General features: G+C 40.5%; 1 protein-coding gene across 2 annotated transcripts; it reads right to left on the reverse strand.

Moving 5' to 3' along the window:
* Nucleotides 1–10,358: 10,358 nt before the first annotated feature.
* zgc:154093 (uncharacterized protein LOC777623 homolog) lies at nucleotides 10,359–27,429 on the reverse strand. Of its 2 annotated transcripts, none has more exons than XM_020514337.2 (2): nucleotides 27,120–27,429; nucleotides 10,359–12,923 (listed from the first exon to the last, which is right to left on the reverse strand). In XM_020514337.2, exon 2 carries the CDS (start codon nucleotides 12,662–12,664, stop codon nucleotides 11,924–11,926), a length of 741 nt encoding a protein of 246 aa, XP_020369926.1. In that variant the 5' UTR covers nucleotides 12,665–12,923; nucleotides 27,120–27,429; the 3' UTR covers nucleotides 10,359–11,923. The 2 variants fall into 2 exon arrangements, with proteins under 2 accessions (XP_020369926.1, XP_048474262.1); XM_048618305.1 differs by lacking the exon at nucleotides 27,120–27,429 and adding an exon at nucleotides 15,467–15,627.
* Nucleotides 27,430–27,631: the final 202 nt, after the last annotated feature.

The raw sequence follows: 27,631 nt of genomic DNA on the forward strand, positions 1-27,631 counted from the left end.
CAGCACTACAATTGTCCTTAAAGCTGCTGTCTTAGGGAGCAGCCAACAATTAGGGGCTCATGAACTCCCTCTTTCTGGAAAGTGTGGATGTTGGGGAGGTCCAAGTGTGATGGTCGTACTCCCCTGAATAGTCAGACAAGGACCAGTGCAGAAGGAATGAGCAATAGTCTTTTGAATGAGGTTCTGGAGGTCCATATAAATCCATATCCAGAAGACTGTCAGAAGAAGTGAGAAGACAATTAGCAATTGAGTTTATAATTGGTGTTTAGTCTAAAATGTTGCCAACTTTTGTGCTGAGAAAAGTGAAATGTTACAACATTTTCTCCATTATAACATGTAGCCTATGTTATAAAGCTTTATTACTGAGTGAAAATAAACATTTTATATATGATTTACAAAATACATATAGAATTGAAAAAGGCATGAAAATGTTTGATTCCGAAAAGGTAAGCCTCAGCCTAGAGGTTATGGTCTGGATGTCTCAAACTGAGGAAAACCCAGCTTTTTAAAAAAATCTTGGTATAAGTAGGCTGAAGCTTTATACGTCTGTGAAAGTAAACCTTTTTACTTTTATTTTTCTACAGTTATATTACAGCCATTTGAAAAGGCCCCTGAAGATAGAACAAGAAAAAGCTGAGAAAACAACCAAAGGAATTGGAAAAAAGTAGATATTAATGCGGGGTTTATGTATCATTGATCTGAAGATAAACTATGTAAAGTTGTTGAATATTTGCTGCAACATTTGCAATCAAGCAGAGAAGTTAACTCTTACCACTGACAACATGGTGACAAAGTCAGAAGTCACACAATACCAAGGTTACAGTCCAACAAGGTTATTTGAAATCACAAGCTTTCTGAGTGCTGCTCATTTGTCAGGTGAACTTGACGAAGGAGCAGCGCTCCGAAAGCTTGTGATTTCAAATAAACCTGTTGGACTGTGACCTGATGTCATGTGACTTCTGACTTTGCTTACCCCAGTCCAACACTGGCACCTCCACAACATGGTGACAATTTGATTGGGAGACTTTGCTGTTTAAAGATTTGGTTTCATCCCATTTGTTACCTTTCAAAACAAAATTCTTGAGAATGGAAGATACAGGAATTGTCTCAGAACTCATTGCAAGTACTTCAGCCTCTGATCACATAGAAGCCAAGGGGAGCTAGTCAAATGGATACAAAATTGACTTAGAGGTACAAGACAGAGGGTAGTGGTGGAGGGTTGTTTCTCGGACTGGAGGCCTGTTACTAGTGGTGTGCCATAAGGATCGGTGCTGGTCCATCGCTTTTTGTCGTTTACGTAAATGATTTGGAGGTGAACAACGTAGGAATGTTTAGTAAGTTTGCAGATGACACCAAAATTGATGGTGTAGTGGACAGTGAAGAAGCTTATCTCAGAGTGAACGGGACCTTGATCAGATGGGCCAATGGGCCAATGAGTGGCAGATAGAGTTTAATTTAGATAAATGTGAGGTGTTACTTTTTGGTAAGGCAAATCAGGACAGGACTTATACAGTTAATGATAGGGGCCTGGGAATGTTGCCGAACAAAGGGACCTAGGGGTGCAGGTGCATAGTTCCTTGAAAATGGAGTCACAGGTAGATAGGCTGGTGAAGAGGGCGTTTGACATGCTTGCCTTTATTGGTCAGTGTTTTGAGTACAGCAGTTAGGATGTCATATTGCAGCTGTAGAGGACATTGGTTAGACTACTTTTAGAATACTATGTTCAATTCTGGTCTCCCTGCTATAGCAGAGATGTTGTTCAACTTGCAAGAGTTCAGAGAAGATTTACAAGGATGTTGCCAGGATTAGAGGGTTTGAGGTATAGAGAGAGGTGAATCATCTGGGGCTTTTTTCCCTGGAGCTTCTGAGGCTGAGGGGTGACCTTATAGAGGTTTATAAAATCATGAGGGGCACAGTAGGGTGAATAGCCAAGGTCTTTTTCCCAGAGTAAGCAAGTCCAAAACTACAGGCATTATTTAAGGTGAAAGGGAAAAGATTTAAAAGGGATATGAGGGGCATGTTTTAATGCGAGTATGGAACGAGCTGTCAGAGGAAGTAGTGGAGGCGAGTACAATTACAACATTTAAAACACATCATTTGGATACATGAATAGGAAGTGTTTAGAAGGATATAGGCCAAATGTTGGCAAATGGGACTAGATCAGTTTAAGATATCTGGTTAGCATGGATGAGTTGGACCGAAGGGTCTGTTTCTGTGCTGTACAACTCTATGACTCTATGAAAGGAGGAGAAATAACCAGCAATCTGATGCCTGGTCTGTGGGAAGGGGTGGAAGTGGTGAGCTACAAACTCCCTAAGCACCACAAAAAAAATTTCCTCTCTTTCACTGGAGTGAAAAATTACTTGATTGAATAGAACAAAAAAAACCAAGAAAATTTTTTTTTTAAAAAAGCTATAATTTTACCGAACTATACAAGGGCTGCCTGTTCATTGAACAGAATCAACATGTATACGTTATGGTCTCTGTCACTGTCACCTCCTCCTGCCTGATCATCCCTGAATCTCCACCTCCCTGACTCCCATCTCTCTGTGGCTTCATTACTTGTGGCTCTCCTTCCACCTCACAATTTGTGTCTTTCAGTTGGTTGGCCTCACTCTCAGAGATTCAACGCCCAACCTCCAAACCAAACTTCTCACTTTCTCTACCTCCCTAGCCTCCAAGACGCTTCATTAACAGACCACAATTTTAATATATGCCAATTCAACTTAGTATCTACATCTCAGGTCCCTGCAACCTACCTTCATGATCTCCTACAATGACTACATAAATATGAATTATATTTTGATGTTAACATGGAATGTAAATAGTGCTTAATACACAAGTATTCTTGTACAAACAAAAAAAGAACCATATTATTACTACATACACATTTGAGGATGGGATATCCAATCACAGTGATAACTGGAGCTGACTTATTTTAAATGTCTTCCTATCAGCATGAACATCAGAAAACTAAAAATTTGGCCTCTGGGCTTCAATTCCAGGAATGGTTCCTTCAGTGTCACTGGATCATAATCCTGGATCGCTCTCCCTAACTGCACAGTGCTTACTCAACATGGACTGCGGGGTTCAAGGAGGCATCTCATCACCACTTTCTCAAAGGCAATTAAAGATGAGCAATAAATGACCGTAATGGGGAAGAGACCATTATCCACCTTTCTGTAGAATGCGACCATGCGGAAAATGTCTGGAAAGAGATTCAGTGGTTTTTGTCAAGGTTCATCTCAAGCGGCTCTGTGACTCTGTGCTCTACAAGCTGTTCCCAGGGATGCACACGGAAATAAATATCAACTGCAACTCAAGGACATTTAACTCGCTGAAAGACGCTCTTTGCTGTACCTGAAACTTGTTTGACTTCCAAGTCGAAGAGCTGTCTTTGTTACAGACTGATGCATTTCAAGGTCCAGGACTATGTGCTGAGGGACACACTAAAATTTGAGGCAACCGCTGCAGAGGTGCAATGGGGAAGGATCACCATCTACAAGCTTTTCAGCCATCATTGACCAAAGGACTGGGAATTGCATAGAAGAACTGTATGCCTGACAAGGAATCTACAATGTGAACATCAAGACTGCTGAAATTGAATTGAGGAGTCTCAAAGTGAAATATGTTGTGCAAAGAAACATTGTATTTTGTTGCCCTTTTTATAATTTTTAATTGAAATAATTTGCCCTCGGGCTATATGGCTGACATGGAATGTAAATGCAAATGTTAAGAATATTGCAATTGTATTGAGACACTGAATAGTGGAATGTGCTGTATGGAGAATGGAGTTAAATTTGATTGCACTTCCTGTCATTTTCAAATCAAAATGTTTCATAACGTACTGTTACAAACTTTCTGAATAAAGTATATCTCTGGAGAAAACTAAATTGAAAAATAAATCCTGGCCTTGGCCAGGGATGCTGACATCCTGAGAACTAAAGAAAAACACAAGGGTAGCACTGTTATCTCTGAGTTGGCTCAAGACCCACTGCAGAGACTTGGGATTGTAATCCAGATTGATACACCAATGAAACACGATTTGAGATGCTGTTGTACAAAGGAGATGCTTGACCAATGCTGTGTGGAAAATGACCTCTCAAATTCCTTTCAAAAAACAGCAGGCAAGTTCTCCCTAGTGGCCTGGACAGTGTTAATTCCACAAACAGCATTGCTGAAGGAAAGTGGCCTCAAACATTTGTTCCATTGCACTGGATAGCTAGGTTCTGGCTCTGCAAGAGTTTGTAAAGTAAATTATGGTGGAGCCACTTCTGAAGAGTTTGCTGTTGATGAGCACAATGTGAAGAGCAGTAACACGTACACCGAGAAACATGCCAAGTGAGTAGACTGTGACATCGATTGTTGTCCATCATTGATCTGACACCCAATCTGCCATTTTGAACCTTGATGGCTCTGTTCCCACGCTCTGGTGAAGACACTCGGCCGAACAGGCCACTGTATGAGAGAACCAACATGAAATCGCCACAAAAACAGGAGCAGGAGTAGGCCAGCCATTGACTGTGGCTGATCTGATTGTGGCCTTAACTTCACTTTTCTGTTTGTCCACTTGAACCGATCTGGAACCAGTGTTCTTGTGAAAAGGATAAATAAGGTGGTCACAATGACTTTAAACTAGTGAACTGGGGGGAAGGGAAGGAGAAGAAGAAGGGAAGTATAATGGTAAATAGAAAAGAAAGCAGCAGCTTAATGTGTGCAGGAGGGTTTAACCACATTGAGGACTATGAAAGCAGTTAAAAGGAAGGAAAACTCTGGAGATATTATTAATGGAGATGTTAGAATTCAAACAGAAGGTATGAAAACTAGCATAAAGGCACTTTACCTGAATGCTCATAGCATTTGAAGCAAGGTAGATGAGTCAACGGCACAAATCATGGCGAATGAATATGATTTAGTAGCCATTACAGAGACATGGTCGCAGGATGGTCACAACTGGGAATTAAATATCCAGGAGTATCAGACTATTTGGAAGGACAGACAGGATGGTAAGGGAGGTGGTGTAGCTCTGATATTTAAGAATGACATCAGGGCGGTAATGAGAGACGGTATAGGTTCAATGGAAAATAAGGTTGAAAGCATTTGGTGGAAATTAGAAATTCTAAGAAGAAAATGTCACTGATAGGCGTAGTCTTGAAGGCCACCAAATAACATCATATTAGGGCAGGCAATAAACAAAGAAATAACAAATGTCTGTCAAAATGGTACGGCAATTATCATGGGGGATTTTAATCTACATGTCGATTGGACAAACCAGGTCAGTCAAGGCACCCTTGAGGAGGACTTCATTGAATGTATCTGCGATAGCTTTCTTGGACAGTATATAATGGAACCGACAAGCTAAAGGTAAGACAAGTCTCCCCTCCGATGGAATGCATCCCAGGGTGCTGAAGGAGACGGTAGGAGAAATAGCAAATGCGCTCATGGTAATTGTCCAAAATTTGCTGGGCTCCGGGGCAGATTGGAAAATAGCAAATGTGATGCCACTGTTTTAAAAAGGAGGTAGACAAAAGATGGGGAATTATAGGCCGGTTAGCTTAACTTCTGTTGTGGGGAAAATGTTTGAATCGATCGTCAAGGAAGAAATAGCAAGACATCTAGATAGAAACTGTCCCATTGGACAGACACAGCATGGGTTCATGAAAGGCAGGTCATGGTTAACTAATTTTCTGGAATTCTATGAAGACATTATGAGCACCGTGGACAACAGGGACCCAGCAGATGCTTTTAAAGTTAAGATAGATCATTTTTTGAACAGTGAATGAATTAAGGGTTATGGTGAGAGGATGGGTAAGTGGAGCTGAGGCCATGAAAAGATCAGCCATGATCTTATTGAATGGTGCAGTGGGCTTGAAGGGCCAGACCTGCTCCTGGTTCTTATGTTATTATGTCCCCGTCACTCGTGACTCTCTTAAATCTGTCAAACTCAGTCTTGAATATATGCAATGACACAGCATCCACTGCTGTCTGCAGAGGAGAATTCCACAGACTAACAATCCTCTGAGAGAAAGAAATACTGCTCATTTCCGCCTTCGTAAAGAGATCTTCACAAATGAATTAAGAAACGATGTTCGATGACAGTATTGTATGAAAGTGGGAGGAATAGATACAGAGGGTTAACACCCACATTTGCAAAGCAGCAGGGGGTCAAAATAATATGAAAAATAAGAACCTTTCACTGAAATTTCAAAGTATGAGGGACCCTCAAGTAACATTTCACAAATGATATTTTCTCCCACCAGGTGAGGTAAAACTTTAAATGTTGATGGATATCCTTACTTTTAGACATTGTTAGATATTTTATTCTAAACTATTCTTATGTAATCCTAGATCTTCTAGATATTCTTGAATAGTTATAAATAACATCAAGCTGAATTATATTAGAATCAATATTACATATGATCATAAGATATAGCAATGGAATTAGGCCATTCAGTCCATTGAGTCTGCATCTTTTGACAGTTTTTGGCATGACAGTGAACTTATCCATCTGAAGTGTATTGTTTATTAATGACTGCTAATAAAATTGTAAAATTAGTTTTAATTTTTCTGTTACAACTGAAATAGCCCCAGTATCATATATTTCCTCAAATGGGGTACTGTATTTTCTGGAGAAAGAAATCCCAGATCCTTAAAATATCTGGGCATTTACAGCATAGTGAAGATTTATTAAAAAATAAGCAGGCTATAGGGAGAATAATTACAATCTTCGGCAGCCCCTTCTCCTGTGGGATGGTAATCTAAATCACACAAAACCCAAGACTAAACATTTGTGGAATTGGCTGGTTTAAACTTGGCAGACATACATTAAAAGGGAAATACTTAGCTCTAAACAAGAGTTAGAACCTGGAAAAAGCTTCAGATGGTGTCCAATCAGGTGTAATGGTTTCATATATTTACAAAAATGAAATGAACTGTTTGTTTTATTTGCAAGTGTTGAAGGAGTGTTTACTGTCAGTGATAATAAGACCTTTTGTCAGGTTACCAGAGACACAGCTTGACTTCAGGTTTCATTAAATGTTATGATCTTCAGGTTAGGAAATATCTTGAGTTTAAATTAAAATCCTAATTGAGATTAGGCATGGATGTGATGACAGCACGAAGCATAGGCTTAGATGATCACTTGCTAGAGCCATCAGTTTATTTTAACAGATGGCACAATGCAATCCCATTTCCAGAGGATCAGCAAGTTACATTTGAGATACAGAGTTTTGATGGTGATGTGAGAGCTCATAGTGTTATTCCAGTTAATGCTTGTAGATGATATTGAATGGGATAATCAGAATAAAAGCCCTGACCCACAGAACGCCTTACTGATAAAGTGTGTACATTCACAATCAGGCACTTTGATGAATAAGGCATGTTGGGGGCCCGTGTGTATGTCAGGTTTGTAGGCCCTGGCAACCGACACATATGGTAGTCAAGGTTTCAATAAGGTAGTTCCCTGATGACGAGGTTTGAATGCAGAATCTGAGATAAGATTACTGGTAGTCATTAGTTCAATACTCAGAGCCTCACAGACATGCACAGAAGGAGGCCATTTGGCCCATTATGTCTGCAACTGGCAACAAATCCAGTCTAGACATACCACAGATAAACATTTGTTGCTTATGCATGTTTCCCAGTAGCTGCCCCCTAATACTAATCCCCTCAACAATGTTAATCTCAATTCCATTGATGCCATTGTGTGGAAAACAGGGACCGACCAACAAATGGCAAAGTACATTGGAGATTTTAAGCAATCTTAACAAACATGAACCTTATTGTCAGGGGTGGAATGCAGAATATTTCCAGCAGCTCTTGAACATGATGCCACCCACACATCTAGTTTCCCCTATGCAATCTGAACTCCAGCTGGATTCAAATTTATGCTCAAGCCTTTAATGCAACAGAGGGTAGCCCACATTGTAGCTTCTATTAAATAAATTCTTTACTCTACAATTAAGTCTGATAGTTTAGTTGCAGCTTATTGGTTAGGCAAAGATCTGACACATGACAACTGGGACATTGTGCACAGTTGCCCACTTACTCAGCATCATAATTCTGCCCTTAGACTTGTTAATGAGTGTGCTTTAAGTGTTTAGCCTGATAACCAACAGAGGTGGGATAATGTTTAACAATTACTCATTTAATTCATTCCCTGATGAATTTGCCTCTGGCTAGACCTACAACACCACAGCATATAAACAAACTACAGATAATGCTTGTCCTACAAACAGATGTGGTATATTTCCAACGCCAATAGACCACTCATGCCCTTGGGTTGCCAAGTGGGCTATCGAAATGAGAATCTCACAGGTAAATTCCAGCAATGACTAATTTCCAAAAAATTAATCATTAGCTAATCTCACCTAAATTCTATGTAAATTGGTATTTTTCTCAGGTACTATTGAGAGTATAGACGACTCTAATTCCCAACTTGAAAGTCAGAGTCAGTGTGGCTGCACCACACTGGCATCTTCTCTGGGTCTCTCTCTTTTGGCCAACATCCTCAATATCTCAGGCCAGACTCCATGGGCATCAAATGCTTGAAGCACCAGCCTCACCGCATAATCATGGCACATCACGGATTAATTTATAATACAAATCAGCAATTCCAAACTGCACTTTGCAGTGCTTCTGCAGGTTGCTTTATGTTCAAGAACACACATCCTTCTCATGCATTGGCACAGGATTCATCTCAGGACTCTTAACTTGCATTCTTAGCATGCACACTCACTTTGCACTTTCTTAGGTGTTCATGGTTATCTCTGCATGCTTTGCCTTTTAGCGCTGACAGAAAACCAGGAAGCTTGTTAATAAAAGATAGTAAGAACTGCCAATGCTAGAGATAACACAGTGTGGAGCTGGAGGAAGACAGCAAGCCAGGAAGCATCAGAGGAACAGGAAAGCTGACGTTTCAGGTCAGGACCCTTCTTCAGAAATGGGGGAGGGGTAGGGGGCTCTGAAATAAATAGAGAGAGGAGGGGTGGGGCTGGGGAAGGTAGGTGGGGTGGTGATAGTGAGTGCAGGTAGGTAGTGGTGGAGGTTGGTCAGTGAGGTAGGAGGAGTGGATAGTTGGGAGAGAAGACAGACTGGTCAAGGAGGTGGGGATGAGAGGGAGGGTCTCAATGTGGACTTTACTAGCTTCAAAATTTCCCCACCCCTGAACTCATCCCATGACCAACCCTCCCCCTCATCCCCGCCTCCTTGACCTGTCCGTCTTCTCTCCCACCTATCTGCTCCTCCCACCTCACTGACCAACCCCCACCATTACCTACCTGCGCTCACTATCACCAAACCACCTACCTTCCCCAGCCCGACCCCTCCTCTCTCTATTTATTTCAGAGCCCCCTACCCGCGCCTCCCCACCCCGACAATTTCTGAAGAAGGGTCCCGACCTGAAATGTCAGCTTTCCTGTTCCTCTGATGCTTCCTGGCCTGCTGTGTTCCTCCAGCTCCACACTGTGTTAGCTTGTTAATAAATACCTGCAATGCACAGACAAGGCAGTTGACAGTTGCTGTGTGACACTGTGCTATGCCAATGTCATACCTATGACATGTGCCAGCAACTTACGTGACAAACACACTGTTTGTGCTTCAAGCAAATGGCTATGCCTGTAAGTCTAAGGGGAGAAGTCCTTAGTTCAGTCAAGAGGGACAGAGGGTAGGAAGAGGTAGTAGCTTTGGAAGGAGGTTGACAGCTATTGAGGGAAGACAGTGCATGCAATATTGAGAGTGGCGAAGTGTGTGTAATGGCAGAGTTAGACTGAAGGTGAGGTAGCAAATAGAGGTGCATGTAAGGTTATTAACCTTCCTGCACCACTGCTATGTGTTCCTCTGGACCACTGACACAGACTGTCCCAGTTGGCATCTATGGCACCAGTGGTGCAAACACAGTAAGGTCCTGACACTGGTAAGTATGCCCTTCACTGCAAGATTGAACACGAACAGTACAGTACAGCGGTATCAGAGTGCATACCTAATGAGGTGAGAGGGTAAAATTGTATGAGAAAAGTTGCTAGCATTCCCAGAAACTCCGCAAATTGTGGGAAAGTTCAGTCCTGATTTGCTAATGAGTCATGAAGTATTTCATCTTAGGAAGTGATGCAGTCATATGATCTGCTCTCTCTTGTGGTCTTGTGGAAAGATGAAACCACAATAAGATGTTTCTTAAATAAAGTGAATATTTTCCTTACCTTGGCATACACTATAATGTTCTTCAGTAACCCAAGACCCAGAATATTATACCATCTAATCTTGTGACCGTCAGGTAACCTAGGCACTTTTCCAGTTCAACAAAGGATAGTGAGCAGAAGAGATGGATAACTCACAGCTCAGTAAATCAGAACATATTCCGAGACAGTCAGACAAATGGGAATTGCTTTAATGGGAATAACCAATTGAGTATTTTAACATTAGAAATGCAAACAAAAAAGATAAAATTCCATTCCACAGAAAGCCTTAGTTGCTAAGAACATGTTTGTGCAATACATTCCTTGCATAGTGATGGCAGTTTTGTGATAAATCCTACTCAAGGACATACGCTGATTAATGGATACTATTTAAAAAGAGAGGTCAACAGCACTAGGCACACGATATCCTCCCATTTAATAACCGGAGACATTCCAGTGCTCCACATTCCCAAATCAGTGAAAGGCTTTATGATACAGACTGGATCAGCCTGGCCTGACTGCCAGGAGGAATGTGTTCGCCTTTACACAGACACCCTCACAGGGGATAAGATGACAGAAGAATTGTGGTGACCAAGCTCTCCACCTAATTGGTCTCATCTAACTTGCTGTGAAAATACAATTATAGTAATTACAGAAGCCAGGGAGTTGGTTGTTTACAAGGGAAGATATGGCGTGTGAAATGAGGGATAAAGAGAAGCCAGCACTTCCCTGGCATCAACTAATGGACAATCTGATACTTATCCAAACAGTTCTATGTGGGTTTTAGACAGTTTGGGATGAAGGGACAGCCTGTTCAGTTTTGTACCAGTTTGAGTTTTGAATGAGTGACCAGAAAATTTCTAAACTAAAAGGTAGAGAGATGGAAAAGGTTAAACAGAAAGCCTAGGAACCCCCTCAGCCAGCTGAAATAAGGCAGCTAACGGTGCAAGAAAGGAAATTGGGAATGCACGATAGGCCGGATTGGAGACGCCCTGACCAGGTTGTTGGGGCCAGAGATGGCTAGGGAGATTTGGAAAGGTTATAGGGGACTGAAGATGTTACAGATTTGGAATTGTTACTGGGACTGAAGGGTGTTACTGAGATTTGGGAGTTTTATTGATGCTGGAAAAGGTTCCAGAGACCTGGGAGGTTTATAAGGGCTGGAGGAGATTGCAAAGAAGGAAAGGCAAAGAAGAGTTGGGAGTCGATTTCTGCTTGCATTATACAACTTTTTAACCCTGGGATAAAGGGCTGGTATCAATAATAGGAACCATTCGGGAATCAGATTGTCGTAAAACCTCAAGTAATTCAACTAGTTCATTTCAGTGTTATTTCAATTGTAACATATTATGTATATCTCTGAGTTCTAAACTATTATGTAATCCTACAGGGAATAACAACTTTTTTACAGTCACAAGGTCAAGAATTTAACAGGTTTTTCAAGAAATAGTTTAACATTTCTGGCTTGCAGTGTTGTATATAATTCTGGTATCATCCAGGAAGTTTGTTGAAGTTAAAGATAAAATACTAGTTATCCTTCATGTCCAATTAAGTTTATGTGATATTCCTTTTAGCAGTTCCAGTTTAGCAAGTGATATATCTGTGATTAGACCACGGGAGCAGTTTCAAATGTTTTCTCTCAGTCCAAGAGTAAGCATTTGCCTGAACTGTCAGTGGCCAACGTGATATGATCATGTTTGGACACTCCCTATTGTCATTGTCATTCCTTCAACAGCCTTCCACCAATTTTGCTAGATCTTGTATCCATCCATAATTCTGAGGACATCATCCAATATGGATGGCCCTAAATCGAGGTTCAAGCCAAGGGAAGATTCGGATCCACTCAGGTATGAGTCAGAAGGGAAAAGGGTCTCATTATTGAGGGACATCTCGCTGTTGAAGATTAAGGCTCTCTTCTCATCCAGCTGCTCAATGCCAATGACTGAGCATTCTGAAGAAGTGTTCGACTCCGTCAATAAAGAAACTGAAGACCCTGTTTTGCTGAATGTGGGGGTGGCAAACTCTTCTTCAGCATTGTGGAAACATTCTGTTGTAGAGCTGACCGACAGTGACTGTTGACCAGTGCCTTCCTCCAGGTGGAGCCTAGGAGGCTTTGGAGGAGCTTGCTCCTGGTCCTGGCTTTTGTGAGCACCATCGAATGCTGGGAGAGAGACGGCATTCTTCAGGAGGGTAGGATAGTCACCTGCTCCATTGTTAAAACCTCGCTCATAGTTGTATTCTCCATCCAGTCCTTGCCCCGTACTTTGAGAAGTTGGCCTCCGGTTGAGGTTTGGAAGGACGTCATACTTGCCCTGTAAGAAGGAAATGTCCCCAAACATGTCACTTTCACCATCCTTCCCAATGTGGGCACTGTGACGGAAGTCACCCAAGGGTGGACTGATCATGTCACTTGACAGAACATCACGCAATCTCATCTTCTTGCCCCGCTTTGGGGTCAAAGTCTTTAGATACATAGGGGTTTTGGCAGGCATATTGTACTGGGTTTCTCAGGCTGAATGAGTCCTCAATTGATAGAAAAGCCCAACTACTAGAAAACAGTTCTTGATTTCTCTTCAGTGAAGCATCTCACTCACCCACGACTCCTGTTTCATTTAGGTATTGGCAACACAGTTCAAGATAATTGTCACATTGACACCAGTGCCATTGGCCTTGGTTGTACCTCAGATTCCTCAGTTGAAAAGATAAGAGCCAGGACTACACAGCATCTGTCACCTCCTTATGCATCAGAGCCTGAAAACACACAAACAAATGAAGAATTAAATAATCATTGCACCAGTTTTACATCATTAATTAGAAATATTTAATCCTTTTTAAGACATCTAATCACATTTTAGCTCAATTGGTTTTTCTTTATTGTTTAATCTGCATATGACCAGCTGTTATGAGGGTCATTCACTTGTTGGCATGTCCAAATTTAAAGGACTTGAACCAAATCAGCTGGGTGCTCCATCATATGCCTTCAGGTTGGAGATGATAGCAGACATTGGGAGGGCTATAAAGCTGGAGGGAAGTATTGGGACGAGGAAGGGAGTTGAGCTAGGAGAAGTTGGGGAGAATTGGGAGGACTACAGGCCTGGTGAAGTTACAGAGGTTGGAAAGATTGTCACAGCTGGAGGAGGTTTACAGATTTAGGAGATTTGCAGAGCTGGAGAAGGCCAGAGAGATTTTGGAAGGCCGTATGACTAAAGAATAGTAAAGAAAACTTGAGACATCCAGTCTCTACGTTGTCAACTATAGTGACACTAATGAGCTCAATTTCATGCGTCAGGGTCATAGTGGTGTCAGTGACACCTGCAAGCTCTAGAGATGAAATTCAAGACACTCTCACAAAGTGAATTCAAGTTCTACAAAATACTATTGCTGCCAATAATAAAGAAAAAAAATCAATGGGTTGTTCCTTAATTCTCTGAGCAAAGGATTAGCACAACAATAAAGACTGTAGGAAAAAACATACACACATTAATTCATGTCTCCTTTCTCCTTGATCTTGGTACCAAACCTTCTCAAACCCTCCGCTCTTGCCCATTAATATGAATGTTGAAAATTATGAGGGGATGCTTGTAAAATCATTTCTGCTGAACTTGAAGTAAATTCTATTTCCTTGTGTAAAATACTGCAATAATTCCCATTATTTATTTGATTTAAACATTCTACTGCAGACCAAGTGTCAAAAACTCAGTGGAATTCAAATAGTAAACAAGACTGTTGCCAATTTTAGTCCTGAAAAGATTCCATTGGTATTGATCCATTGTGAGGATCCCACCAAATTACTGAGGAGAATTTTATCAAATGATGAAAAAGTACTGACTTCCCATCATTCACAAATAAAGCATACATTGCTTCACCCAAACCTGGCAGCCATACCAGTAGAAGTTCGTCAGTGTTGCCTGGAAGACTCTTCTTCAAACTCAAATATTTGACACTTTATTTGGGTGCCTATGCAAGCAGGCTGGAGTATATTCTCCCTTCTCTTTCTATCTGTCCACACACACTGTTTTAGCAACAGTGCAGGGTAAGAGAAAGTAATGAAACACATATCCATAAATCCACCTTTATGATTGCTGAAAGCCAATCCTTGGAGTGAAGGGGGAGAAAACTCCAGGGTGTAGCCTTTCCAATTGACATTATCTGAGCCTTTTCTTTAATCCATTGTAGCAGGTAGAGCTTAAACATGGAGTTTCCGGCCCAGAGTTAGGGACACTACAACTGTAGCACTAGAGACTCCTTTATGCCATTCATTTGACAACATGAAATTAACATTACTAAGAAAATCAAGTCCCAAGTATTTATAGGGTGTGAGGCTACAAATAATTGAGTCACAAATCTTCCTGAGGAGAAGTAGACATATGGGGTCTCAGCTCTCCTTATTGGAAGTTGGATGCAATGAATAATATTTCCAAACACTCTTACTATGATGTTTAGGCTATAAATTACCAGTAGGGAGTCAGCATTGTGTAAAATGCCTTCTTCAAAACACACTTCTATGCAGATGTTTGGTGAGTCCATGCAGGAGAAAAGAATGCAAGGATACATTTCACAACCAATGAAGTACTTTGAAATGCCATCACTGTGGTAATACAGGAAATGCAACATCCAATTTTTACACAGCCGGACGCTGAAAATCTAGATGACCTAAACTATCAAACCTATTCAACACAATCTGTGCTTTTATGTATCAGCGCTGTCTAAACAGAGAAACATGACAGAAATGTGTTGAAAACTAGATTTAAGCTGGCCTGGAAACCATTATGGCCTGGCTACAGGCCCACTGCAGTGAATAGCTTGAATTTTGGTTCCCAAAGATTTTCGATAACTGTTTGTTGGCAGAAGGCCCACATTCCCAGAGTGATGGATTTTGTTGGCCTTCCTTAAGTAGACATTTCAACATCACCATAAAATATACCCCATGGTGCATATCCAAGGTGATGGTTTCACTTAACCTGGAGAATGGCCCAGATTTTCATCAACATGCATCATTCAATTATAAATCTATTTTTGAAAGGAAAGGCTAGTTTCTACAGATCCAGCATCAATACAGGTTACAAAGAAAAGAAGGTCAGATGAGTAGAAGAGTTCTCCAAATGATTGGATTCCGCTTAGTTACTACTTCCCTTTCTTAGAAATGAATGAGGGCTTTTCAAGAATGTGCAATGAATGGATAGTTTGTCCTGAGTGTTTATTAACTAAATAGTTAATATTAAACACATTTTCTATGAAATACTTTTATTAGAGTAATGGTAATTAATGGAGAAATTCTGAAGAAGGGTCCAGACCCGAAACGTCAGCTTTCCTGCTCCTCGGATGCTGCTTTGCCTGGGGTGTTCATCCAGAGCTACACCTCGTTATCTCATTTTTCAGGCTGGCTGTTAACTCCCAAGAAGGGTCCAGACCTGAAACGTCAGCTTTTCTGCTCCTCTGATGCTGCTTGGCCTGCTGTGTTCATCCAGCTCTACACCTTGTTATCTCAGGTTCTCCAGCATCGGCAGTTCCTACTATCTCTGAAAAATGAGAGACTTGGGGAAAAGAAACAGTTACAGAAAATATTTTAAAATAATTATTAGTGTATAAACAGTTCACCAGAACTCATCTGGAAATTCCCTTGGATTGATACCAAGAGCCAGGAATTATATTGAAACCCACAGTCTGCAGAGATAATGAACATTTAACCTCTCCCAGGTCACAAACTGTTTCACAATAAACACTGGGAACAATGGAGATGCAATAGATAACCAATATATGAATCAACACCCCTTTGTTACAGGATGCAACAATTTGGATTAATTTAACTTTAAATGGTTGGGGATTGCACAAACAAATTAAAAGCTTCAAGTTTAGGCACTCTGTGTTGTTTGGCTTTGGAGACACTCGCTTCTGTATCAGAAATGGACTGCAGCAGTTCAAGGCTGCAGCTCACCGCCTCTTTCTGAAAGGGCAACTAGGGATGGGCAATAAATGTTGGTCCAGTCAGCGACGCCCACACCCCGTTAATGAATAAGAACAAAAGGAAAGGCTCAAGACCCATAACAAACTGCCACACACAAACCAGCCTGGTTGAGTTAGTGCTAACCACACTCAGATATGTCGGTGGAATATAGAACTAGTCTGTGATGCTGATACAATCAAAGCAGAAGCCTTCACTTAAACTGAGGGAGTGTTGCCATGTCAGAGATGTCTGTAAGATGAGACATTAAACAGAGTCTGACTAACTTTTCAGGTATGCATAAAATATTTCATGGCCTCAATCAAAGCAAGTCCTTCTGGTGTCCTGGCCAACACTCATCTCTAAAACACATCAAAGACAGAATGGGCCATAGCTTTCCAGATAAATATCGGGTAATTTATGACATATACCAATATTAATGGCAAGACGGCCAGAGGTTTTATAGATAAATGTGAAAGTCTCCAGAATAAGCTGTTTGATTTACCTTGCACAAACATTATCTCATCCTTAGTCTTCTCATTAATTTTAAGGAGATATGTTTAAGATGAGAAGGGAAAGATTAAAAAAGGACCTGAGGGGCACAGAGGGCAGTGAAGGTATGGAATGAGCTGCCAAAGGAAGTGGTAGGGGTGAGTACAATTACAACATTTAAAAGACATTTGGACAGGGACATGACTGGGAAAGGTTGAGATGGATATGGGCCAAATGGGACTGGTTAAGTTTGGGAAATCTGGTCGGCTTGGACGAGTTGGACCAAAGGGTCTGTTTCCATGCTATATGACTCTATGACTCTATGACTATGATGCTGGATTTGCACACTAACTGCTATCAGGTATTTTTTAATCAACCTGTTCAGATGTGCTATGACATATTTCTGGAGCAGATGGCACTTGAAACTAGACCTCCTGGCTCAGAGTTTGGGACACATCACTGTGTGACAAAAGCCTCACTAACCATTCTTAAACTTGTCTCTGAAAGCAGGGTCTGGTATCTAACAGCAAGTACCCTAATAATTGTTAATACAACACTAATAAATCCATCAGGTGCATTCTTTTAAACTGTAGGACTCATTCCTGCATGTGGGTGCAGTGGTAGTGTCCCTACCTGTGGATAAAGAGACCTGGGTTCAAGTGCCACCTGCTGCAGAGGTGTGTCATAACATTTCTGAACAGACTGATTTTGAAAAAAAATCCTGCATGTGGTAAATGTTTCTTAGATTAATAAAATTCAAAAGTTTATACTTCCCAAATTTCAAACCTTATATTTTATTTTATCCCTTACTTTTCTCGCTCATTGTTCACTATCTTAACTGATCTTTATTTATTATTTTACTCTAATTCACATACTTTCTCCATGGTTCATTTTTTCTTTGTCTTATTCCTTAAATTTTACAGTTTGATCATTTACTGAGGGCCCAAATACCATGTTTTTCTCCCTGTCTGACTAGCGTTAGTGAAAAATTATGTTCAAGCTGAAGTGTGAGGGGAAAAGGTCTAACTAATAAACTAACCACGTCGCCAATCCAGAAGGATTTGGTCATTTATCTCATTGCTGTTGCAAAAATGGCTGCCCTTTGCCTGTAACAACTTAATTAGTTACAAAGCAATTTTGAAATTTCTGAAATATTTTAAAGGCATTAAACAAATAAATGTTACAAAATCTGGTCACTGTATTTGATCACAGAATTGTTACAGCATAGGAGGAGGCCATTTAGCCTGCCATTACTGTACCGGCTGTTAGAATGAGCAACTCACTTGTTGCTATTTTTCCTCCTTCCCTCTGTAAACATGCACATTCTTTTTTAGATTACAGTATAATCCCCTTTTCAATTCTTCGCATGAATCTGCCTACACCATGCCGACAGGCAGCATATTCCAGACTCTAATCACTTGATGTGTGGAAAAATAGTTTTCCCTTTGTCGCTTTTGCTTCTTTTACCAATTATTTTAAAACTCTGCCTTCTTGTTCTCAATTCCTTCTGATTAACAGATCATTGCTGTTCAGACCCCTCATGATTTTGAACGAGCTTTTTAACCAAGCTGTTTTCATGTGTAACACATTGTCTTGTTAAGGAGTCATAGAGTAATACAGCACGGAAACAGACCCTTTGGTCCAACTCGTCTATGCTGACCATGTTTCCCAAACTAAACTAGTCCCATTTGCCTGCATTTGGCCCATTTCCTTCTATACCTTTCCTATTCATGTACCTGTCCAAACGTCTTTCAAATGTTCTAACTATACCTGCATCTACCACTTCCTCTGGCAATTGAGAACTGCTGTGTGAAGGGTCAAGGTCTATTGTGCAGGAAATCAACAAGGTTGAAGAGAGCAAAAGATGAGATAAATTTAGATGCAGTAATCTGATTACTTAGATAATTACAAAATAGAGATAACTGTTTCCAATGGCTAATGGGGACCAGAGTATACAATCTTAAGAAATCAAATGCAACAGGAGGTAAAGATTCTTTATGGTTAAGGTTTGCAAAGCACTACCTTGTAGGTGTGGATACAGGTTAAATAATAGCTCTCAAAAGGCAAGTGGGATAAATACCCAAATGAATAAAAGTTGCAATGATATGTGGAAAGAGGAGGAACTCAGGCTAACTTGACTGCTCTTCAAAAGATCCACCGTAGAATGGACAGAATGAATGACCTCATTCTATGGTGTAGCATGATTCCATGATTTAATTACATGAAGGTTTCCAATTAAGTTTGGACAGGAAATGAAGACTAATATAGTTAAAGAACTATCCAGATCTGAGGCCCTGGTAAAGAATGAGTTAAAGTTTCAGGCAGCATTTTAAACGTTACTGGGCAGAATCACACTGTGCAACAATAACAGCAAGTAGATTTACATCTTCATACAAAATGATTCCATCTCTTATTTTACTGTTCTGATAATTAATTTAAAATAAACAGATTAATGCTTCTGCCAGAAGTGTGGATTATAGAATTTTATATCTGTCCAATTTTATATCATATCACAGTTTGATGCCAACTACTTTCATTTTAATACTGAAACAACTCCACGAAGGTTGGTATCTCATCATTAGTTATCCTTTATTTACACATGCATTGTACATGACTCTGACCCAGCTAGTTCAGAGCTGGCTCCCAGAGCAAACAGAAACCCTGACATTCCTGTTTATATCCATCAGGCAGGACTCCCTGATTGGGTCAGGTTAACAGCCCCAAACAAAGAACTCATTTTCTATGATATCCACCTGGCTGACATCATTCCAATTACTGCAAATACAGTTAAAATAAAGTGAGAAGCAAGGTGGGCAATGTATTTACAGCTCTACAGAAACAAGAGCCAAAGTTTCTAAAAGTGCTGGCAACATGAATAGAGACACCTAAGAGGATAGATGCCTTCTTTATAAATCCGTCTGTACTTCAAGTTCACCTTGACCATATTTTGAATTTAAAGCCCAATTAATCCAATTAAGGATGTGATTTATGTAATTCTGCTGTAATTCATCACCAATTCCCACACCTGAACTCAGACAAAATTGGGGACAATCACAATTTGTCTTTGAATAAAAAAAGTTGGTATGAAAAGACTATATTATGAATTACACTATTGATTTACATACTATTGGAACCTTAGATCCCCATGAGATTCTGCTAGAGGTAGTTATTGTATTGTGGTGTACATAAGCAGCATCAGAGAATACACAAACACACAAAACAGGGGCACAAGTGGACCATTTGGCCCTTGAGCCTGCTCCACCATCCAATAAGATTACAGCTGATCTGATCTGGTCTCAACTCCATTTTTCCTTCCATGCCCCATAACCCTTGACTCTTTCATTATGAAAAAATTATCTCACTTAGCCTTAATACAGTCAATCATCCATCCTCCACTGCTAACTAACAACCCTCAGAGAAAAGAGTTCTTCTCACCTTCATCTCAAATAGTAAACCACAAATTTAAAGCCTAGTTCTAGACTCCTCACAAAGTGAAATATCGTTTTGGCATCAACCCTGTCAAATCCTCTTTTAGAAGGGTCTCCTTTAATTCTTCTAAACTCCAATGGTATAAGCCCACGTTGATCATGTTTCCTCATAATTTAACCACTTCATACTAGAATCAGGCAAATGAACCTCCCTGAACTGCTTCTGTTACAATTATATCCTTTCTTAAGTAAGGCTATCAAAACTGTATATAATTTACTAGATGCAGTCTAACTAACTGACTGGCACAATAGCAGCAATACTTCTTTTATATTTGATTCCTCAGCAATAAACACCAACATTCCATCTGTTCTGCCCATTCTAAGAATCCTTAATGACTTTCAGCAGTGCATCTTGCAGATGGTACAAACTTCTGCTACTGACTGTCGGTAGTGGAGGGAATGGGATTGAATATTTGTGAATGTGGCACTAATCAAATAGGCCGCTTTGTCTTGGATGCTGTCAAGCTTTTTGAGTGCTGTCGGAGCTGCACCCATCCAGGCAATTGGAGATTATTCCATCACATTGTCAGAAATGGATGGGCTTTGGGGAGTCAGGAAGTGATTTACTCACTTTCAGATTCCTATCCTCTAACCCGCTCTTGTAGCCACTGTATTTACATGGCTAATCTAGTTCAGTTTCTGGTCAAGCCCAGGATGTTGATAATTGGGGATTCAGTAATGGTAATGCCATTGAATGCCAAGGAGCGATGGTTAGATTCTCTCTAATGGAGATGGTTATTGCCTGTCATTTGTGTGGCACGAGTGTTGCCTGCCACTTTTCAGTCTAAGTTTGGATAATGCCAGGTGATGTATTTGGATATGGACTGCTTCAGTATCTGAGGAGTGGCAAATAATGCCAAACATTGTGCAATCAACAACGAACATCCCCACTTCTGTCCTTCTGATGGAGGGAACGTCAATGATGGAGCAGCTGAAGATCATTAGACTTTATATTCTTTGCCTTTCTTTTTTTTCTGCCAAAGTGGAGAATTTAACATGTCCCCACATTATACTCCATCTGCCAAATTTTGCCCACTCACTTAGAGAAATGACAGAGGGATTTGGAGAGGTTGTATATTCTTGACAACATATTTTCCACTTATCTTTGTCTCATCATAAAATGTATCCACATTCAGTCCTTTCATCCGAGTAATTGAACATAAGTGAGGTCAGAAGCACTGATCCCTGTGACATTCTATTTGTACCAGCTTGCCAACATTAAAATGACGTATTCCCTACTCTCTGGCTCTTGTTAGCTCACCAGTTTTTTATCTGTGCTAACATATTACACCATTTCATGCTGTCTGATGTCATTTCATACTGCACATGGAGCAGGTGATTACCTTGACTCACCTTTCACCTCTGAATTGAAGGCTCTGGAAGTGGTCTAAAGCTTTCTCCTTTAGAAATTTATAACAAGTCATCCTGCACCACTGTCATGTATTGAATGGCAGAGGCCTAAATGTTTGCTGGCACAGTAATCAGATGGAGCCACACATTCGTTTTATTGGAAACAAGATTAAATGATTTTTTAAAGAAGGGGGTGGTTTATGCAGCTGGCCTCTTGGTAAAGATTCCAAATACACAATAGGCTTAATGGACCATAATTAGCAAACATGTAAATGTGAGTGGAACTGAATGACATTTCACCAGAATACCAAATTTTTAAAAGTGAATGCAACTAATTCTGCCGAGATAGAAGTGCTTGCTCTGTGTCCTTGGAAAGCACTTGGGATACTTTACCGGGTAGATAAAAATAAGTTTTAATCTTCTGTTTCCCGTAAATGCCTTTTATTAAAAAGTGAGAGCTTTGATCGATTGGACGGCAAAAGCAAAATTTGGGTAAATTGACTGGGAGGCGTTAATAGGAATCATGGGAGTGAACTATCATCTGCCTGAATGTTCTAAAAAGGTAAGTCTTTGAAAAGGTAGTAACTCATCTGCTGCCCTTCCATCACTGCTTCACATTAGCAGCTGTGCCATCACCTGTCAGGGCTTTAGGTACTGGAGTTCTTGAAACCTCCCAGCATCTCTTTCCTCTTTTAAGATGTTCCTTAAAACTGACTGTTGACCAATCTGCCCTACTATCTCCATATGTGGCCCACTATCAGATTTTGCTTTATAAGGATACTCAGCAGTGTTTCGGGATGTTTTATTATGTTATGAATAGAATATGCAAATATCAAATTGATTTCCACCAATTGTGAAGTTCCACAACCTACAAAAGTTAGTAATGCAGGGAAGACCTCTTCAGTAATTAAAAACTGATCAAGGAACAAAATTAACTGAGGAAACTTTCTTTAAATATGAATATTCACAAGCTCAAGTCAGGTTACTAGTACATATCATGCTACTTTGGGGAATTTTCACTCAATAAAAAAAGATTAGGCTATGAATGGGAGAAGGAGAGGAATCTGGTACATCATCTTTTCTTAGCATTATGGTCTTGACTTTGTGCCAGGACGAGGACAGGAAAGCATGTTTATGGCTTCAATAAAGAGTGTTGTTGCTTCTACAATGCACATCTCCTACTGGATGTTTTTCCTATTAAATATTAAGCACCTCTCCCACTCAGACTGCTGAAATCAAGCACATCATTGCCCAAAGCAGCAGGTGGATTAATGTTCTACCCAGTAGAGGTCAGCACACTCATGATGAAACCCTGTAAGATAAGGCCTGAGACCTTTCTTGCCTGAAAACCTCAGTGGCTCATACTAAACTTTTGACTTACTCAACAGCAACCCACTTAACTGAGGCTCAGTTTGGGTTCTACCAGGGCCATTCAGCTCCTGACCTCAACACAGCCTTGGTTCAAACATGGGTAAAAGCGCTAAAGCCCAGACAGGCATGTAAACAAGTGTCCTTGAATCAAGGCAGCATTTGACCAAATGTGTCATAAAGGAGCTCCAAAACTGAAATCAGTGGGAATCAGGAAAAATGCTCCACTGGTTAGAGTCATTCCTAGCACCACTGAGAAATAGTTGTGGATGTTGGAGGTCAATTAATTCAGTCACAGGAAATTGTTTCAGGTATTCCTCAGAGTAGATACATTTTAATCAACTTGACCAGAAATATTATTGCACAGGAACAGGTGAGACTTGAACCCAGGTCTCCTGACCCAGAGGTTTGTCACTACCTGCATGCCATAATAGCCCTTAGTTCCACAGATTAGTGACTTGGATACAACTATCTTCAGCTGCTTCAATGACTTTCTCTCCATCATGGGGTCAGACATGAGGATGTTTGCAAATTGTCTCACCGAAGTCAATATTGTTCACAATTCCTCAGATACTGAAGCAGTCTGTGTCCATATACAGCAAGAGCTGGACAACATCCAGGTTTAAACAAATAAGTGGCAAGTAACATTTGTGCCACACCAGTGCCAGGCAATGACCATGTCCAACAAGAGAGAATCCTCCCTTGACATTCAATGGTATTACCATCACTGAAGCCCCCACCTTCAACATCATGGGGGTTATGATGTATAGCAACAAACAGTTAAATGATTAGTATTGACGTGCTGGTTAATGTAAAGCAGTTAACTTTTAAATTGATGAATAAAATGGCATTGTGACATTGTAATACCACATTAAAATTGCGGCAATTCCAATCTCATGTTGTTTATTGCAATTTTTGGGAAGTGTTTTTACATTAGAAATAACATCTGTATTCTGAAGATGGAATAATTGAAAAAGAGATTTCCTTTGATATTCATGATGTGCTTGATTTACCCTCCTGGACCCCTCCATGTCTGATGTATCACAGCCTACTGTAGCCACTCAACTTCTTGCTCATGAGGAAAACAAGTGTTTTTATTGCTATGACTGAGGACACTAATTTTTATCCACCACACAATCATTGACTAATGCAATGTCACCAAGACATTATCAAGAGAATTAGATGTTTTATATGTCACAGAATCTCTACAGTGTGGAAACAGGTCCTCTGCTATAAGCACATAGATACATCTTCACGCTTCCTGGACACTTTTTCATCAATGTAGTCAATACTGATTAATGGCAATATGCTGAAGACAAAGATTCCAAGCTTTTAAAAGTCAAATTTAGGACTGGTTCAGAGGAAAACAAATCTGTATCTTCTGATGAAAGCCTGATTTGCTACCATTGCACCAAGGGACCATTGGATTCATCAGAAATATAGAGTTTGAAGGAATATATCAATACCTTATTGTTAGTTAAGAGATTTGTTAATGTTTAAATTATGAACTGTTTTCATTTTTATGGTTTAAACAGGTACCTTTTTAACCACTAGTTAAACCCTATTATCATTGACCAGAAACTGAACTGCACCAGCCACATAAATACTGTGGCTACAAGATAAGGTTAGAGGGTGGGAATTCTGCAACGAGCAATTTACCCCCTGACTCCCAAAACGAGCCCTCTATCTACAAGGCACTAGTCAAGAGTGTGATGGAATACTCACTACTTGTCTGGATGAGCGTAGCACCAACAATACTCAAAAAGCTTAATACTATCCAGGACAAAGCAACTCACTTGATTGGGTCCCCATTAACAACTTTAAACATTCACTCTGTCCACAGTGTTGACAGTGTGTATCATATGAAAAATGCACTGCAGCAACTTGCCCGGCCTCGTTCAATAGAGAAGCACTGCTGCCTCACAGCGCCAGCGATCTGGGTTCGATTCCACCCTCGGGCGACTGTCTGTGTGGAGTATGCTCATTCTCCCTGTGTCTGCGTGGGTTTCCTCCGGGTACTCCGGTTTCTTCCCACACCCAAAGATGTGCAGGCTAGGTGGATTGGCCATGCTAAATTGCCCATAGTGTTCAAAGGTGTGTAGATTAGGTGAGTTATGTGGAATGGGTCTGGGTGGGATGCTGTGAGGGTCAGTGTGGACTTGTTGGGCTGAAGGGCCTGTTTCCACACTGTAGGGATTCTATGATGATTTCCAACGCACGTAGAAGGACCGGGGGAACAGATACATGGGAACATCCCCAAATGCAAGTTTCTGTCCTAGCTATGCATGATTCTGTATTAGAAATAGATTGCTATTCCTTCACTGTCACTGGGTCAAAGCCCTGGAACTCCCTTCTTAACAGCATTGTAGGTGTACCTGCGTCACATGGACTGCAGTGCTTCATGAAGGCAGATCACCACCACCTTCTCAAAGGCAATTAGGGATGAGCATTAAATGTTGAGCTAGCCAGCAAAATCCCATGAACAAATAAATGAAACAAAACAACAACGTCTATGCTTAAAAAGAGCTTAATTGCCTGTGCATCACCTCAGGATGTGAAAGTTGATACATAAATGCATTTGACTTCAGTTAAACCTGCATGGCTTGATCCCAATTCTGCCTGGATTGCTGTTATATTGGGTTTAGTGGAAAATGCATTTCATGCAGATCTTGAAAATATTGGTGCTCCAGCCAGGTTAAAAGCAAAATGCCATTCTGGCTGCCAATCTCAATAAACTTCACAGTTATGTTGAACCTGTGCCATAGTCATAGGGTCACAGAGTTTTACAACATGGAAATACACCTTTCAGTCAAGCGTGACCGCACCAATCATTAGGCACCTATCAACTCTAATCTCATTTTTCCAGCAATTGCTCTGTAGCCTTATGTGCTATTGCATTTCAAGAGTTAATTTAAATACTTACATGTCATGAGGGTTCCCACCTCTACCACCTCTTCAATCAGTGAGTTCTAGCTATCTCTCATCCTCTAGGTGAAGTAAACTTCCTCAAATCCTCTCTAAATTTGCTGCCCTTACCTTGAATCTATGCCTTCTTGACCTAACTAACATTTTATTCAGCTTCAGCATAACCTCCTCATACATTGACTAGTAAAGACAAGTGTCATATGCCTTCCTATCAAAATTATCATTTTGTCCTGCTGCCTTCAAGGATTTATGGACATGAACACCAAGGTCCCTCTGATCCTCTGTACCTCCTAGGTCTCACCATTCAGTGAATATTCCCTTGCCTTATTAGTTCTCTTCAAATGCATCACCTCATGCTTTTCAGAATTAAATTCCATTTGCCACTGGCCTGCCCATTTGACCAACCCATCTATGTTATGCTGCAGTCTAAGGCTTTCCTCCTTGTTATGTGCTGAGAAATGGTCACAGTACAGGCCAAAAAACCAAGTAGTCCAGAATTTTGCAGCAAAAAAGCAGCAAATTTAAGGGTGCATTCTGTTTTTAACTGTAAATAACTCAGAAACCTTTCATGAGAGAAAGATATCTGGTGATTGCGAATTGCCAGATGATTTTCACTCTCTGCCATTAGCCTCACAAAACCTAGCCTGGTTTCAACGTGCGAGAGTTTTGTAAATTGCAGCATTTCCATATTAATCATTAAATAAAACTGCTGCAGGAAAATGATTGCTGTTTCTTAGAAGTATCTAAATAAAGGCAAAATTATCGTTCTTTCCTTCAATGTATCTCAATGTTTCTGTACAAAAAAGTGAACAATTTAAATTATGGAGTAGTTCCCATTTGCAGCTGGTAAATTGCTCTTGGAAAATTTTAATAGTTTAAGTATTAAATGTTTAGTGTTACTTTCTTTATCTTTTGTTTATCTTTCTCAACGCATTCTTTCCTCAATTTATTTTTCTTACGGAATCTGAAATGAATTTAAATTTCCCTATTACGTTCTCCGTTTTTTCCCCCTCTCATTTTCAGTCCTTAAATCTAATGAGTTAAGGAGATAGATGTTCGTTCTGTCGTTCACTCTGATCCTAGGCGCTCGTCTAACCCCTTTATAAACTCACATTCCAGTACAAACCGTTTTGCAGCCTCTTTCTCATTTTATAAAGGCAACATCCAACAATTAGAACGACACAATTGTAATCCTTAAACCAAAATACTGACGGAACTGTGATCAAGAAACTTTTTATAACTGTCTGCATCTCAAACAGCAGGAAGGGAGACTCCAAGTGAACAGGACTCAAAAGCTAAATTCAGGCAATCATTTTTTTAAAAGAGAAGGTCCAGCAACACGAAAGAAAATCACTATCTGCATAGATCACTGAAACGGCTTACCTGAAGAAGTCGTTCTATCTGTCTGCATTCAGTTTCTAAATAGTTTTGTTCCTTTCTGGTTTGACTGCAATTGGAAGAAAAAGTTGTGGGAGCGAAAAGCAGACGGCAAGGCTGTCTGTGTGTTCCAGCATGCAGTGTTCTGGAGCTCACTAAATTCCTAGCAGGCAGCCCACGGCGGAAGATCTGTCCAAGGTCAAGAAACAATTTGAGTCACTCTGCCACAAGCCTTGAAGTGTGAGAGCGTGCGCAGGGAGCAGGCAAAGCAGAGGGCAGGAGTAGTGGGAGGGAATGGATGCCGATCCTGTACTTCAACCTCAGGAAGTTGACGTCAGGATGATAACACTGCTTAAGCTTCTCCACAAGCTGTCCCTTCCTGAGGGTCTGGAAAATGCTACCTCACATTCGGAGTAAATCTCAGCATTACTGTTTGACCAGGCAGTGTGTGAGTCGTCTCCCCATTCTTCCAGTTTTATTATTTTCAATAGCCTGTAATACCTTTTTTCACTGGAGCG

The sequence above is a fragment of the Rhincodon typus genome, chromosome 39 (genome assembly GCF_021869965.1).
Source record: "Rhincodon typus isolate 14 chromosome 39, sRhiTyp1.1, whole genome shotgun sequence".
Lineage (NCBI taxonomy): Eukaryota > Metazoa > Chordata > Chondrichthyes > Orectolobiformes > Rhincodontidae > Rhincodon > Rhincodon typus.